The sequence below is a fragment of the Zingiber officinale genome, chromosome 6A, assembly GCF_018446385.1.
Source record: "Zingiber officinale cultivar Zhangliang chromosome 6A, Zo_v1.1, whole genome shotgun sequence".
NCBI classification, from domain to species: Eukaryota; Viridiplantae; Streptophyta; class Magnoliopsida; order Zingiberales; family Zingiberaceae; genus Zingiber; species Zingiber officinale.
Window position 1 is genome coordinate 7686182 of NC_055997.1, and position 17446 is coordinate 7703627.

At 36.6% G+C, this 17446-nt stretch overlaps 1 protein-coding gene across 1 annotated transcript in view; it reads left to right on the forward strand.

Moving 5' to 3' along the window:
• Nucleotides 1-248: 248 nt before the first annotated feature.
• The window catches only part of LOC121995711 (bark storage protein A-like), a 33217-nt gene continuing 16019 nt past the window's right edge, over nt 249-17446 (forward strand). The window contains exons 1-5 of the mRNA XM_042549462.1: nt 249-551; nt 790-857; nt 951-1106; nt 1376-1612; nt 1701-1853. Of these exons, the coding sequence (XP_042405396.1) occupies nt 305-551; nt 790-857; nt 951-1106; nt 1376-1612; nt 1701-1853 (861 nt within the window). The 5' untranslated portion in view covers nt 249-304. The remainder of the gene's footprint in view (nt 552-789; nt 858-950; nt 1107-1375; nt 1613-1700; nt 1854-17446) is intronic.

Consider the following 17446-nt stretch of genomic DNA (forward strand, 5'->3'; position numbering starts at 1 on the left):
CAACGAACAAAAAAAGATACTCCAGTTGGAAATCAACCTTTATCCGGCTTAGCTGCCAAATCAGCCATTACTCTACTTGTAGAAAACTTGCAAACTTATTTTTCTCTACTTCTCTTATTCTCAAACAACAATGCTAGAATTTTCTCCTCTTTCTCTTCTTTGCCTACTTTTCCCTACTTTTCTTATTCTCAAACACGATGGACATTGTCAGAATTACTCCACTTTCTCTGCTTTGTCGTATTTAACGTCCAATTCAAGCCTTGCATCTTCCTCTTACTCACGGGCTCAGAAAGAAAGAGAGTTGATGAGGATGGAATCGATGAAGAAGAGGAGGATCCTTGTGCTGCTTGTATTGGCAGCCATGGCGGGCTCATTGAGTGAAAGAGCCAGTGGTGGGAGTATAACGAAGAAGGCTTGGAGAACAGTGAGAAGAGTGAACAAGGAAGGGCCATACTTGGGGCTCGTAGTCCCAAACTCCTTCGAGCTGAATCCTCTTCTCCAGTCCTCCAACTTTGTCCACAGTCCACGTCTCCCTTTCTTGGATCTTGCAGGTGCATGCTTTCCTCTTAAATCAGTAATTCTTCTTTGAATTGTTTATTCAGCTACATCCCCAAGAACACGATTGAAGATGATCCATTATATTCAAGTTTCCCTTTTCAAATTTTGATAGAGTTTGTGTATTAAATTGACATTGTCGATTCAAGTTTGCTCCTTTTATATTTGTTTTAGCAGATAACAACAGTAGAGAAGCCTAATTAATTGATTGTTTTTGTTTCATGTGAATGGAAGGAAGGAGATTTCGATTTGGAACAGTGGGAAAAGAGAAGGTTATTGTGGTGATGACAGGCTTGAGCATGGTATAATTTCCAATTATAATGAAATAATGAAGAGTTAATTATACAATACTAATTAACTGTGAGTATAATTACATTCTTTTAATCTAATTGCAGCTTAATGCTGGTTTAAGCACCCAGTTGCTTCTGACTCTCTTCGATGTGAAAGGAGTTGTGCATTTTGGAATTGCTGGGAATGCAAACTCTGATCTCCAAATAGGAGATGTAACAATTCCTCGTCGATGGGCTCACACAGGCCTTTGGAATTGGCAGGTGAGATATATCGAACAAGAAATCAATAAAAATTGCTTGAATCTGAAAACTCTGAGTCGACAAAGTCAAGCATGAAGACTAGTCACTGAAAATGACATGAAATAAACAAATTCATATAAAGTGATTAATGGCTTCACGTGAAACGATAGACTAGTTAAATATATTTGACTTCATATGATTCAATCATATATGAGAATTACTGATTTCTAGGAAAGTTCCTTGTGCATGAATTGAATTAAGCTTCTTTGGTGTTTTCATAACCTTGACAGAGATATGGAGATGGTCCAAATGATGAACTGGCCCTGGAGGCCACTGGTGACTATACCAGAAGAATTGGGTATCTCAATTTTTCAGATTATGATGCGATCAAAGAAGGAAACTTACTGAACAGCGTTTGGTACCAACCTGAAGAGATTTTTCCGGTGGATGGAATTCCAGAAGTCAGACAGCATGCCTTCTGGGTTTCTGTCAACAAGAACTACTACGCACTCTCCAGGAATCTAGAGGTGATAGTGATGATGATTATGAGGCCGGAAAACTTCGTTATCTTGCAAGCTAATTCTTGACTTGGAAATATATACTTATTCTCGACAGGGCTTGAAGCTGCCGCAGTGCATCAACAGCACATGCCTGAGGAGGAGGGCGAAAGTGCTGAGGGTGGAGAATGGTTGCAGTGCCAACGCATTTGTTGACAATGCAGGATACAGGCAGTTCTTGAGGAATAAGTTCGATGTTACTCCGATAGACATGGAGAGCGCCGTCGTCGCGCGTGATTGGGAGAGATTCACGAGAAAGGACAACCCAATCAATCAGCCAATTAATTTGGGCTATGTCAATCGATCAACTGATTGATTGGAGGCCACTCGCCGGAAGAGCACAGTGTGCTCCCCATTCTATCAGCCGATTGATTGGGATACTCTAATTGATCGGTTGATCGATTAGGGCTTGTTTTCTTGTGAGATTATGAAGCAACCTAAATCGATCGATCAATCGATTCAGGGTTTATCTGCGAGAGCATAGAGGCACTCTGAATCGATCGGTCGATTGATCAAATCCTCCCCAATTGATTGGTCAATCGATTGGGATATAACTGTTGCACAAGATGTAGGCTTTGGATGGCTGAGATTGTATAGATCTGACATGGCAATCGATTGGGAGTAGACCCAATTGATTGAGAGCCCTAGATCACGGAGTATAAAGACGATGGCAAGGTTCAAATGCCACAATGCAAATACACGAGTTCTTCTCCAATTCTCACTGCCAATTCTTGAAGATTTTTGGAGTAATGTGCTACTGTATTTCCAAGTATCAAGAGACATTTCCAAACAAGAAGAGAGCATCTTTGTTGTAAATCTTGTAAGATTTTTCTTGTATTTCTTCTTGTGTGTATTGAGAGTCTTATATGAGGTTTCTTCACCTTCGGTTGTTCCGAGGAGTTATTTTTTAGTGGAGAGTGTGCTCGGTGTGTAGATCTTTGGATTAATCATCTCTTCTTGAGGTGGATACCAAGTAAATCTACGTGTTAGCATTGGAGAGCTTGACTTTGATTCTATCCGCTGCAAATCAACATCTATGAAGCAAACGAACAAGCACAAGAAGCTATTCACCCCCTCTAGATCCCGAAATGACCCAACATGGTGAAACCCAATCGATTAGTCGATCGATTCAGAAGCTCTTTATTGACTTCCTTACAAAATTAAATCGATTGACTAATCGACTGGTGAACACTAATGGATCAGCCGATCGATTCGGAAACCCTATGTTGTATTTTTGTCGTGATCAGACAATCCCAATCGATTGACTCCTTATGTTGATCGATTGATAAACACTAATCAATCAGCTGGTCGATTCTAATTTGTAAACCTGGGCATCCTAATCGATTCAACTTTACACCAATCAATTAGTAAACACCAATTGATTAACCAATCGATTTGGGAAGCTTTTGTTCACTAATTTGTGACTCCCAATCGATTGGGAAACCTTCCCAATTGATTGATATTAGATGAATCTAATTTATGAACGTGATTTTTAACCCTAAAATCGTGCCAGCAATCGTATTCTTTATGAATAATGTGAAAAACTTGATTCATAAGTTAAATTCTAATCTATCCATGCTACATTCAACGAATATACATCAATTTTGCTTATCCATATGGAATCAAATGCAAAAGTGATGTATATCTGCCAAAACATTGAAAAATAATCCTTACACCTTAAAAATGATAATAAGGTAAGTCTAAGCTCTGATATCAATTGTAAGAGTTGCAATACATCATACATGAACTAAAGGATGCATCTACAACATGATCTACCTATTATCAATCTCTAAAGCACAATAGGAAGCCAAAACAATAGCTCATAAATGGATGACCTGAATCTATCACAAAGGCTAGTGCCTTCTTACTTGTCGCCGGAGTTCATGCTAGTGCGGAATGGTCTTCTATAGGAGTGGGCAGCGACAATCTTTAGTTCTCACTTGATGAGGAAGAGAAGAGGTTGTTGAAAGTACCCTAATTCATAAGTATCTTTCATTATATACTAAGCTCATCCTATAGGGACTATCCTGTTGGTGCGGGAAGCATCCGACGATCGAACTCGTATTTTGATAATGACAAAGGATTCAAAGTTAAGGTGTTTTGTAATCTAACAAGTCTGTTTGAGGATTTCAGGAAAGTCCTAGCTGCGGTTAGGCAAAGGGAAAACCCTAGGGGGTGGTAACCCTAGGTCATAGGGGGTGGTAACCCTATGCGGAAAGTCTTGACAGGTCGATGGCTTCAGGCAAAAGTCCTAGGGGGTGGTAACCCTAGGTGGAAAGTCCTGGTGTCGCGAACCAGGTGAAAGACTGGATCAGTCAGGAAGCGGAAGTCCAGCAGAAAGTCCGGGAGCTTCGAGTGCCGAGCAAAAGTCCTGTCGATCTGGAGGATCGAACTGGCATTAGGTAATCTCTCCTGAGGGGAGTAGGTGAGGACGCGTTCCCCGTAGAGGGAACAGTAAGCGTCGGGTCGACCTAGGGTTTCCGGTCGGAAACCCGAAGTCAGACTCGGACAGTCCGGAGACTGTCTATACTTCATTTATCATATTTATTGTGCTAACTTTGTGTTGCAGGGTAGTATTTGGGACTAACATATCTTGCAGGTGCAAAGGAGCAACCTAAAGCCTCGGATGAACAGTGTCTGAGGCGCCTTCATGGAGCTTGGAGGCGCCTCGGGTGCAAGGCTAGAGCTGGTTGCGAGAAGCTGCTCAAGGCGCCTTGATGAACAGTGGAAGGCGCCTTGAACAAATGAAGGCGCCCTGGTGAACAGTGGAAGGCGCCTTGAATCTGTGATAAGGTTCGACCAGTTCGCCCCTTATCTCCACGGCTGACTCGCCTCATTCAAGGCGCCTTGGTGAATAGTAGAAGGCGCCTTGAATAGCCTCTATAAGAGGTCTCAACCAGCAGCTCAAAACATGAATTTCCAAGTCTTCTGTCTCCAACGTGCTGCTCTAAAAGACATCCGGAAGTGCTGCTGCAAGTCTCCGACGACTCGAGGCTCCAAGATTCTGTTCTTGTCGTCGGTACCATTAGTTTTTTATTTACTTGTACTTCAAAGCTGTAACTCTTTTTCGTACTTATAGTTGTTTCCCACGGAAAGCGATCAAGGATCGCGGGCCTTCGAGTAGGAGTCGCCACAGGCTCCGAACGAAGTAAATCTTTCGTGTCTTTGTTTGTACTTGTTTCTATTTCTTTCCGCTGCGCTTATACTCGAACGACTTACTCGATACGATTCCGATAATCGAAAAACGAAATAGCCACGAACGCTATTCACCCCCCTCTAGCGCGTCTCGATCCAACAATTAGTATCAGAGCGGGGTTGTTTTGAATTGGTGCAACCATCATTCAAAACAGTTTTTTTTCGTGGTATTTTGTTTATTTTTCTTTCGGAGTCAATTAGAAATTAGCTAAGTAGCTAAAATTCTAATTCTTTTCAAATCGGTGTTGCTCAAAGTTGGTCAATACCACTTGAGCTCGTTATTTTTTCTTCTTCTTCCCGCACTACTAATCCAAGACTCAGTCTTGGAATAGATCCTCTTGTTTGTGTTTTATTTAGATCTAAATGGCCCAACAAGAAGGATATAGCACTGTTCATCCCCCACTATTTTCCGGAGAAGACTTCGGATATTGGAAGGGATGAATGGAGATATATCTGAAGATCCAGTTCGACACCTGGATGATAGTCAAGACAGGACTGCAACTACCAACTGATGTAGACGGCAAGCCTACATCCTGTGAGAACTGGGAGCCAGCCTTTATCAAAAAGGTGGAAGCCGACGCCAAAGCCACCTGCACCATCCAGTGTGGTCTTACCAAGGAAGAGCTCAACAGAGTCGGTCTGTTCTCTTCCGCAAAGGAGCTGTGGGAGAAACTGATCGAACTTCACGAAGGCACCTCGGAAACCAAGGTAAGTAAGCGTGATTTATTACTTAATAAACTATACAACTTAAAAATGCAGGAAGGCGAGACGGCAAGCTCGTTACACGCTCGAATTCAAGATATTCTGAACTCTCTTCATGGAATCGGGCAGAAGGTAGAAAATAGGGACATTATAAGGTATGCTCTTAACTCGTTTCCTAGGAGTACATTATGGGCATCGATGGTAGATGCCTACAAAGTCTCCAAGGATTTGTCTTCCTTAAAATTAGATGAATTATTTAGTGAATTTGAACTTCATGAACAAACTAATGCACAGCCGACCGAGAAGGGTATCGCTTTGGTTGCAGGTACTAGTCGAACATGCGAACCAAGATCCCGACGAAAATTTGAACAGGAATTAGAAGACGAACCCGACTCAGAAGATTCAGAAGATGAACTGACTAGCGAACTAGTGAATCTTGTGAAGAAGCTCTACAAGAAGAAGAAGGGCTTCAACAAGAAAGACCTGAAGAAGGTAGTTCAATCCAAGGAGGCCCAACCGAACTCGAAGGTAAAGTTTGAAGTCACTTGCTACGGGTGCAACCAGAAGGGGCACATCAAAGCCAACTGCCCCAACCAAAAGGAAGCCAAGAAGTAAAGAAGAAAGAAGGTCCTGAAGGCAACCTGGGACGAATCTTCTTCAGAGGACGACGACGACGAACTCGATCAGACGAGTTTACTCGCACTGATGGCCCGGGACCAAATCATCGAATCCGAGAGCGAGAGCGAGCCAAAGGCCGACTCCGAACAAAGCCACGGATCCGCATCCGTTTTCGAATGGCCAGACTCCGCTGTAAGTATTTCGAGGCTTAATAATTTAGTCAATTATTTACTTCGCAAATTAGCTAAGTTAAATCTTAAAATAAAGTCACTTTTAAAGGAAGTAGCTGTCCTTAAAGAAGTAACTAACTCAAAATCCTTACCTGATCAGGTTCAGACTGAAGATTCAACTCAAGTTCAAAAACTTGAGGAAGAAAATTTGAGTTTGAAAAATCAGTTCAAGGATTTAAAAAATACCTTAGAACAGTTTTCTTTGGGCTCCAAGAATCTGGACCTAATTCTTGGGACACAAAGAGCCGTCTACAATAGAACTGGGCTAGGATATAAGAGTAAAAAGAAATATAAATCTTATTTATCCCTAATTAACAAACAAAGTAGTAAATCAGTCCAAGCATGGGTCCCCAAGTCCAAGTTGATCAATCAAGTTGGACTTGGCCAATACTAGGTTCCAAAGGATCAAATACACTACCTCGATAGACCATATCGAGGCTATGATCCAGGGGGAGCAAAAAGAAAAACGATCTTAAAAACTTAAACTTTAAAATTCAAAATCAAATTCGAAATCAAATTAAAATTCAAAAATAAATAAAAATTCGAAATTATAAAATTCAAAATCAAATTCGAAATCAAATTAAAATTCAAAAATAAATAAAAATTTGAAATTATAAAATTCAAAATCAAATTAAAATTCAAAAATAAATAAAAAAAATTGAAATTATAAAATCAAATTCGAAATCAAATTAAAATTTGAAAATAAATAAAAGTTCAAAATTAAAAAAAAATCAAAATCAAATTCGAAAATAAATTAAAACTCGAAATTAAAAAATTAAAATTCAAAATTATAAAATTCGAAATTCAAAATTAAAAATTCAAAATTTAAAAATCAAAATCAAAGATAGATGGAGGATCCAGACTAGCTGACACCCCCAACTGAACTACCTGATAGGGTAACTGAACCTAATCTACCCGAAATGGGTAAAACAAGAGTAGATTACCCGGCAGGGTAATTAAGGTTAAATTAAAACGGGCTAAGTTTAACTTGACCCACAGTACTGGTGAAGTTTTTGGATGATAGTACGTTAGGGAAGCTTGGGCTTCGACCTGGTGCATTTGGCCAAGCGGAACTGACCGAAGCTACCCTTAAATGGATCCTAACTAGTTAGACCAAGGATTAGTATTAAGTTCAATGGGTAGGACTATTTGGGAAACCTCGAAGGCATGGTTACTTTAATGAGTTCCTTGTGACTCACCATAGCCCAGAAGTTTATCCAAAGAACGCTTACTTGTTGAACCCAAAACTAAACCTGAATCTAACACAAAGTTAAACCAGACCCTTAAATTTCAACAATAATTCATCTCACAACAATTATAGGGTTCCCTGATTGACAATTTAGATCGGGTGAGATGACTAAAAAACTAAACTATGAAAATTGACTTAAACTTAAATCAAGTTAATAAACAATAAAATTATTTTAAAAACTCAAGCTCAAAATTAATTTTAAAATTATTTTAAATTTCAAAATTATTTTAAAACCTCAATTTCAAAATTATTTTAAACCTCAATTTCAAAATTATTTTAAAACCTCAATTTTAAAATTATTTTAAACTTTCAAAATTATTTTAAAACTCAATTTCAAAATTATTTTAAATTTCAAAATTATTTCAAAAACTCAATTTCAAAACTATTTTAAAACTCACTTTCAAAATTATTTTAAAATTCAATTTCAAAATTATTTTAAATTTCAAAATTATTTCAAAAACTCAATTTCAAAATTATTTTAAAACTCACTTTCAAAATTATTTTAAAACTCAATTTCAAAATTATTTTAAATTTCAAAATTATTTCAAAAACTTTAATTTCAAAATTATTATTTTAAAACCTCAATTTCAAAATTATTATTTTAAAACCTCAATTTCAAAATTATATTAAAAATCAATTTCAAAATTATTTTAAAACCTCAATTTCAAAATTATTATTTTAAAACCTCAATTTCAAAATTATTATTTTAAAACCTCAATTTCAAAATTATTTTAAAACCTCAATTTCAAAATTATTTTAACACTTTTCAAAAATTGATCAACTCTAAAATCTTTACTGAATTAACTTAACTCTTTTAAAACTTAATCCAAAACACTTCTCAAAACGTTAATTTAAAACAACAATAAGATTAATTCTTGCTAACTTAGATTAGGTAAGATAAAAAAATCTAAGGAGTCTACTTTAATTTAGCTATCTTTAAATCCATTAAACCAATTCAACTACTTCATTTGTAGGAATTGGATCAATGAATGTTGGATAGTGGCTGCTCCAGACACATGACTGGAGATAAGTTAAAGTTTACTAAACTCAAGTACAAGAATTTAGGATCAGTTGCATTCGGCAACGACGGTAAACTTAAAGTAATCGGAAAAGGTAATATTGAACTTAGTTCCGATTTCATTATTAGAAATGTTTTATTGGTTGAGAACTTTAATTTTAATTTACTAAGTATAAGTCAATTGTGTGACAGTGGATATATAGTCAATTTTGATAAATCTGGGTGTCTAGTTAAAAACATCGAAAACCCTGAGATTAGACTTGAGAGACTTAGAAAGAATAACATCTACACAATTAACCTATCAATATCCTTGATAAAGTGTCTCTTGACACAACAAGAGGAAACCCAACTGTGCCACAGAAGACTGGGTCACACGCACACTAGACTCATTTCAAAAATGAGTCAAAATGGTCTAGTTAGAGGTTTGCCCAAATTAAAAGTTATTGAAAACTCAATGTGTGATGCGTGTCAAAAAGGAAAACAAACCAAGTCAACCCACAAATCAACCAACCTAGAAAGAACTAACTCTGTACTTGAGCTCCTTCACCTTGACCTATTTGATTCACATGGAGCCAAATCACTAAGCAAGAATCAATATTGCTTAGTAATAATTGATGACTACTCTAGGTATACATGGGTAAAATTCCTAAAAACAAAAGATGAAACTTATGAAATATTTAGTAATTTTTGCAAATTAACAAAAAATGAAAAAGATACTCAAATTAAAAGAATAAGAAGTGATCACGGGGGAGAATTTGAAAATCATAGGTTTACTCAATTTTGTAAAATAAATGGATACCAACATGAATTTTCATGTCCTATAACCCCCCAACAAAATGGCCTAGTGGAACGTAAAAATAGAACACTACAAGAAGTCGCTAGGACTATGTTAAACGAATATAATTTAAATCATCAATTTTGGGCTGAAGCAATAAATACTGTAAATTATATTCAAAACAGAATTTTAATTAACAAACTTCACAATAAAACACCTTATGAACTTTACTACCATAAAATTCCTAACCTAAACTATCTAAAAGTATTTGGGTGTAAAGTTCACATTTTAAATACTAAAGATTACTTAGGAAAATTTACACCCAAGTCTAACCAAGGAATATTTTTAGGATACTCCTCTACCAGTAGGGTCTTTAGAGTATATAATCAAAATACCTTGAAAGTTGAAGAAACAACTAATGTAATATTTGATGAAGAAAATAACCTATCCAATATAAATGAAATTATTGACATCACCCCAAGAGCTATAGAAGATGATGAAATCCAACCTAACCTTAATGAGTCAGAAGAACCAGTCTCTGACCCACAGCTGAGACCAAATAGAATAAGTACCTCTCACCCACCTGACTAAATTTTGGGTGATCCAAACCTAGGAGTTAGAACTAGATCATCCTATAGAAACCTTAGTCAAATTGCCCTTATTTCTAAAATTGAACCTAAAACTATAGAAGAAGCCCTACCTGACCCAGACTGGATCATTGCAATGCAGGAAGAATTAGCACAATTTGAGAGAAACCAAGTCTGGGACCTTGTACCTAAACCCATAGATAAATCAATAATAGACACCAAATGGGTTTTTAGGAACAAGTTGGACGATCACGGTGATATAATAAGAAACAAAGCTAGACTAGTAGCCAAAGGATTTAGTCAAGTTCAAGGCTTAGACTATGATGAAACCTATGCTCCGGTAGCTAGACTTGAATCCATTAGGATGCTATTAGCCTATGCAGCAAATAAAGGGTTTAAGTTGTACCAAATCGACGTTAAGTCAGCCTTTTTAAATGGGTTTATCAAAGAAGAGGTCTACGTAAGCCAACCTCCAGGATTTGAAGACTTAGACTACCCAAACCATGTATTCAAATTAAAAAAGGCGTTATATGGACTAAAACAAGACCCTAGGGCATGGTATGAAAGATTATCTAATTACTTAATATCCAAAGGCTTTAACCAAGGACAAATAGATCCGACCTTATTTGTAAAAACTATAGAAAATGGCATCTTTATAGCCCAAATCTATGTTGACGACATAATTTTTGGCTCAACTAACTCTAAGTTTTTAAAAGAATTTGTTAAATTAATGGAAAATGAATTCGAAATGAGTATGGTTGGGGAACTTAACTTTTTCTTAGGTTTACAAATAAAACAAACCAAAGATGGAATCTACATTTATCAAACTAAATATGCTAAGGAGTTAATCAAAAAATTCTACATGGAAAATTCAAAAATTATAAATACTCCAATGGCAACCAACATTAACATTGACTCTGATCCTGAAGGAAAACCAGTAGATCCAAAATACTATAGGAGTGTCATAGGTAGCTTACTTTACCTAACTGCAAGCCGACCCGACATATTGTTTGCAGTAGGTATGTGCGCAAGATACCAATTCTGTGCAAAAGAGTCACACCTAACATATGTTAAAAGAATACTTAGGTATATTAAAGGAACTCTAAATGTAGGACTTTGGTACCCAAGAACTTGCACCTTTGATCTTTATGGCTATTCTAATTCGGACTATGCCGGGTGCAAATTAGATAGAAAAAGTACAAGTGATAGCTGCCAGATTCTAGGTCAGTGCCTAGTAAGCTGGTCAAGCAGAAAGCAACATTGTGTTGCTCTATCCACTACAGAAGCTGAATACATAGCTCTAGGAGAATGTGCATCTCAACTGTTGTGGATGATGCATACGTTAAAAGACTATTAACTAGAATATAAAAATACAAAAATCTTTATTGATAATATCAGCTCAATTAATCTGACCAAAAATCCTATTCACCATTCTAGGAATAAACACATAGAGGTAAAACACCACTTTGTAAGGGATCACGTAGCTAAAGGTGAAATTGCACTCAACCATGTTGAGTCCAAATCAAACCTAGCTGACATCTTTACAAAACCCTTACCTGAACTTGAGTTCAGTGCACTTAGAAGGCAAATAGGAATGTGTTGGGTAGAGTAGGTGTCTCATTTTGTTGTTTTTTCAAAATCTAGGAAAAATAATTTTCAAAATTCCACTTTATTAAGATTTTTCAAAAATTGGACTTAGCCTAAGCTTCCCCCCTAGAAATCATGTTCCCCTAGAATTAATCAAGAGCATCTCACAAACACCTAGGTATACCTTGATTGTGTTTGAAAGACTTAGAATGGTGTGAGATGCATAGGGTACAGCCTGGACTCAAGAATGCTTATATCTGTGCATCAATATGAGTCTGGGCGTTAAACACGCAATATACATTAATCAAGTCAAGTCTTCCAGCTCTAGTCAAATCTAACTGGACCAAATTGACTTAACTTGACTAACCATCTGAAAGTTGTTGCCCTATAGGCAATCAACAAGTAGCTAAAGGTTAGACAGTTGGTAAAGGATACTCAATTTTCTAGTTAAGCATGTTTGATCTTTAGGGCTCTGATACCTAGTAAGTTAATCTATTGAATATGATTCATGCTTGGACTTAAGGACCAACTGACTTTGAATGAATAACCTAAACCAAATTTTTAGCTACTCTGCTCCTTCCTAGCCCTAAAATTTAATAAGTTTTGTTTAAAATTAAGCTAAGTTTTTTTTTAAGCCATAGCCTTCAAATCCAATACTTGCAAAGAACTTAGTTTTACTTTCAAAATTTTAAAACTAAGCTTACTTTGAAATCTAACTTTATAAATTCTTGTTTTCTTAAGTAGAGCAAAGATTACAAAGCTACTTCAAAGATTTCTAAATAAAGATTATTGTTTTACTAGCTTTTTAAACTATCAAAAAGATCCACTTTCTAGAAACTTTTTCTAAGTTTCCAAAAAGCTAACATCATTTAAAATGTTAAATATTTTCTCACTTAGCTAAACTGTTAAATATTTTTCAAAATCTTGTTAAATCAAAAGACTATTTTTACTTATTTTTTTGATATATGGCAAAGGGGGAGAATAACAATAAAATTTAAATTTAAAATAATAAAAAAGGGGGAGCAACAGTTAAGGGGGAGCAGATAGTTGGTGCTAAACTTTAAATTTGTAGGGTTTACTTTAGCAAATTTGCTTTGTTAAATGTGTTCATCTATTCTTAGCAAATTTGCCTATGTTAAAAGTATTCATCTATTCGTTTGTTTACTTAACTTTGAATTTGAGTTACCATAATCAAAAGGGGGAGATTGTTGGTGCGGAAAGCATCCGACGATCAAACTCGTGTTTTGATAATGGCAAAGGATTCAAAGTTAAGGTGTTTTGTAATCTAACAAGTTTGCTTGAGGATTTCAGGAAAGTCCTAGTTGCGGTTAGGCAAAGGGAAAACCCTAGGGGGTGGTAACCCTAGGTCATAGGGGGTGGTAACCCTATGCGGAAAGTCTTGGCAGGTCGATGGCTTCAGGCAAAAGTCCTAGGGGGTGGTAACCCTAGGTGGAAAGTCCTGGTATCGCGAAGCAGGTGAAAGACTGGATCAGCCGGGAAGCGGAAGTCCAGCAAAAAGTCCGGGAGCTTCGAGTACCGAGCAAAAGTCCAGTCGATCTGGAGGATCGAACTGGCATCAGGTAATCTCTCCTGAGGGGAGTAGGTGAGGACGCGTTCCCCGTAGAGGGAACAGTAGGCATCGGGTCGACCTAGGGTTTTCGGTCGGAAACCCGAAGTCAGACTCGGACAGTCCGGAGACTGTCTATACTTCATTTATCATATTTATTGTGCTAACTTTGTGTTGCAGGGTAGTGTTTGGGACTAACGTATCTTGAAAGTGCAAAGGAGCAACCTAAAGCCTCGGATGAACAGTGTCCGAGGTGCCTTCATGAAGCTTGGAGGCGCCTCGGGTGCAAGGCTGGAGTTGGTTGCGAGAAACTGCTCAAGGCGCCTTGATGAACAGTGGAAGGCGCCCTGGTGAACAGTGGAAGGTGCCTTGAATCTGTGATAAGGTTCGACCAGTTCGCCCCTTATCTCCGCGGCTGACTCGGCTCATTCAAGGCGCCTTGGTGAACAGTAGAAGGCGCCTTGAACAACCTTTATAAGAGGTCTTGACCAGCAGCTCAAAACATGAATTTCCAAGTCTTCTGTCTCCAATGTGCTGCTCTAAAAGACATCCGGAAGTGCTGCTGCAAGTCTCCGACGACCCGAAGCTCCAAGATTCTATTCTTGTCGTCGGTACCATTAGTTTTTTATTTACTTGTACTTCAAAGCTGTAACTCTTTTTCATACTTATAGTTGTTGCCCACGGAAAGCGATCAAGGATCGTTGGCCTTCGAGTAGGAGTCGCCACAGGCTCTGAACGAAGTAAATCTTTCGTGTCTTTGTTTGTACTTGTTTCTATTTCTTTCCACTGCGCTTATACTCGAACGACTTACTCGATACGATTCCGATAATCGAAAAACGAAATAGCCATGAGCGCTATTCACCCCCCCTCTAGCGCGTCTCGATCCAACATATCCAACTTAAAGTTCATCCATCATCAACAACCTATCAATGTTAATGAACCAAATTTTGGATCTACACATTGCATATACATTCTGTTGGATCGAAAGCACTAGATGGGGGGGAGGGGGGGGGGAGGGTGAATAGCGCTCGTGGCTTTCACTTTCGTTTCAAAAAACTTTCAAGTAAACGTAGCGGAAAAGAAAACAATGCAAACGCAAATACCAAGGATTTTATACTTGGTTCAGAGCCTGGGGTGACTCATACTCCAACGCTCATGCTCGTTGAGCGTTTACTTTGGGCAATCACTATAAGTTCACAAGAGTACAATTTTAGAGTACAACAATTAAGTGCAGTAAGAAAATATACCAACAACTTTAAGATTAGGAAATTTGAGGCTTCAGGTTGTCGGTGTCTTGCTACAGCTTTATCGGGTGGTTCTTTGAGCAATGCATGGAAGATGGATCACGTTTTCATTGTTGTTCCTTGCTGCTGCTCGAGACTGCCTTTTATAGCCTATGGAGGGTGCTCTCATCTGCATCGAATCTGCAGCGTGGATGAGCTCCAACCCAGTCTCAGTCTATCCGTCTGAGGGTGCCCTCAACCTCTATGAGGGTGACCTCGAGATAGTGTCCAGGGCGCTCTCAAGCTCCATGAGGGCACCCTCTGCTTAGCATCCAAGGTGCCCTCAAGCTCCATGAGGGTGCCCTCGTGCTTTGCTGCGAGAGGGTCTTCTCCAGGTTACTTGAGGCAAATGCTCCAATTCACTTCTTGCAAAATATGTTAGTACAACATACCCTGCAAAATAGAGTTAAGACATATAATTTGACAGTCATCGGACTGTCCGTGACTTCGGATTCCCGATCGAAAATCCTAGGTTGAACCAACACCTACTGTGCTCTCATCGGGGAATGCGTCCTCATCTACTCCACTCAGGAGAGTTTACCTGTTGTCAGTTGATCCTCCAGACCAACTAGACTTTTGCTCAGCGCCCGAAGCTCCAGGACTTTCCGCTGGACGTCCGCTCCACGACCTGCCCAATCTTTCACTTGATTCGTGACACCAGGACTTTTTACCTAGAGTTCTCGACTTTAGGACTTTTGCCCGAAGCACTCGACCCGCCAAGATTTCCCGCCTAGGGTTACCACCCTCTAGGACCTAGGGTTACCGCCCCCTAGAGGGTTTCCTTTGCCTAACCGCAGCTAGAACTTTTCCTCACCTAGGGTTACCACCCCCTAGGACCCAAGGTTACCACTTCCTAGGGTTTTCCACTTGGCTAACCGCAGCTAGGACTTTTGCCTAAGTACACTTAGGACTTTCTTGCAATCTCATTTAACTTGTTAGATAACAAAACAACTTAACTTTGGACCCTTTGATATAATCAAAACACATGTTCGACTGTCAGATGCTTTCCGCACCAACAATCTTCCCCTTTTTGATTATGACAATACGGTTTAAAGTTAAGTAAAACATAACAACAAATAAAGGAGTATACACACTATAATTTGGAAAAAAAACCCATTATGCTCCCCCTTTCACAAAGATTATGTTTAAATTCGTTTGAATTCTTAACTTTGACTTTTCTCTCCCCCTTTGACATAAATAAAAATAATATTAAGTAGAGAGAAAGTTTGTTTAATATATAAAAATATACTCCGTTTAACTTTTAGGCTCCCCCTGAAGGGTAGCACCAAAACAAACTTAGCTAAGCTTAGTTTTGAAAATAATTACTTTGAAAAATACTTAGCTAAATTTAGTTTTGAAAATGACTATTTTGAAAAACACTTTAGCTAAATTATAAATATTTTGAGAATACTTAGCTTTTTAGCTTTGAAAATAAGTGCTTTGAAACACATTTAATTAATTTTAGAAGTGTTTTAAAAATACTTAGATTTTTTCAAAAATAAATTAGCTAAATTTTAGCTTTGTCAAGTACTTAGCTTTCAAAAGAAATTGATAAGAATTTAGTTTTAATACTTAGTTTTATAAAGGTTTTAAAAAAGGTTTAGTTAAAAGCACTCTACTTAAAAGGATTTTGAAAAAATACTTTACTTTTAGGTATATTGTAATAAAAACTTCAGCTTTTTAAAAAATATTTTCTTAAAAAAATACTTAGCTAAGTAAATGATTTTTTTAAAAACTTAAAATATTTTATCAAGTACTTAGTTTCAAAAATAATTTATTTTTCACAAAAAATTGAACTTCCTTTTTAGAAATATTTTGAACTTTTTAAAAAAGTTTAACTTTGAAAAGTAATGTTTTAAGAAAATAAAGATAAAAATTAATGTTTTAAATTTCTTTGCACGGCCCCTTAATTAATGCCAAAATAAATTTTTAGGATCCAAGAGTCCAAGCATGTAAACATAAAAGTTATTATTTATTTTTTTAATTTTCTATCTCACCCATTCTAGGTTATCAAGCATGTTTAACTTATGAATGTGTGTGAGACAGAGTTAACTTTATTTCAATTTTAGGAATATTGAGATTTAAAATCTAAGTTTGAATTTCTAATGCGTTTGAATTTAAAATATGAGTAAACATTTAAATTTTTTGAAGATTTTAAAAATATATTAATTAAGTTTGAAATGATAATCTTACCTATTAGCTATCATTGATATTTTGAAAAACTAAATATGATTTGAAAATTAATTATCATTAAGATTTGAACAATATATAATAATTTAAAATTTTATTATGATTTAAAAACTATAATTTTATAAATAATGATTTTAAATTTTGATTTTTTAAAAATAATTATAATTTACTTTTGAAATTAATTAGCCTTTTGAAATTAATTAAGATTTGAAACTTAATAATAATTAACTTTTTGAAATTAATTATGATTTTTAAAATTTAATAAAAAATCTAATTTAATTATGATTTAAACATTTTGATTTTTTTTAAATTAATTAAGTTAATTTAATTGAATTAATTTGGAACTACTTTAAGCCTAGGTCTATCTCACTCTTTTCTAGATTTTCAATCAAGGAGCCTTAGTAGATTTGTGAGATTGTTTACTTAATCTTTAATTTAAATTATCATCTAAGGATTGATTTACATTTGTGTTAGACTCAAGTTTTACAGTTAGTCAATTACATAATTATTTCAATGATTAGCTTTCAGGCTGTGACGAGACACTAGGCCTTCTTGGTTATGGAATCATCCACCATTTCCAGACAAATCCTTTCAATGAAATTAGATATTTAATTTTCTTATAGTAACTCCTAGGTCTAACTAGTCAAGTGTAAATCACACCTAGGTTCTTATTTAGTCTAATCTAAGTATGTATAATAAAAGCAATAAAAGCAATCATCAAACAATTCCAAAAATGGTCTTCCTATTGGCTCCCCCTAGATCATAGCCTCGATATGGTCTATCAAGGTAATGGATTTGATCCT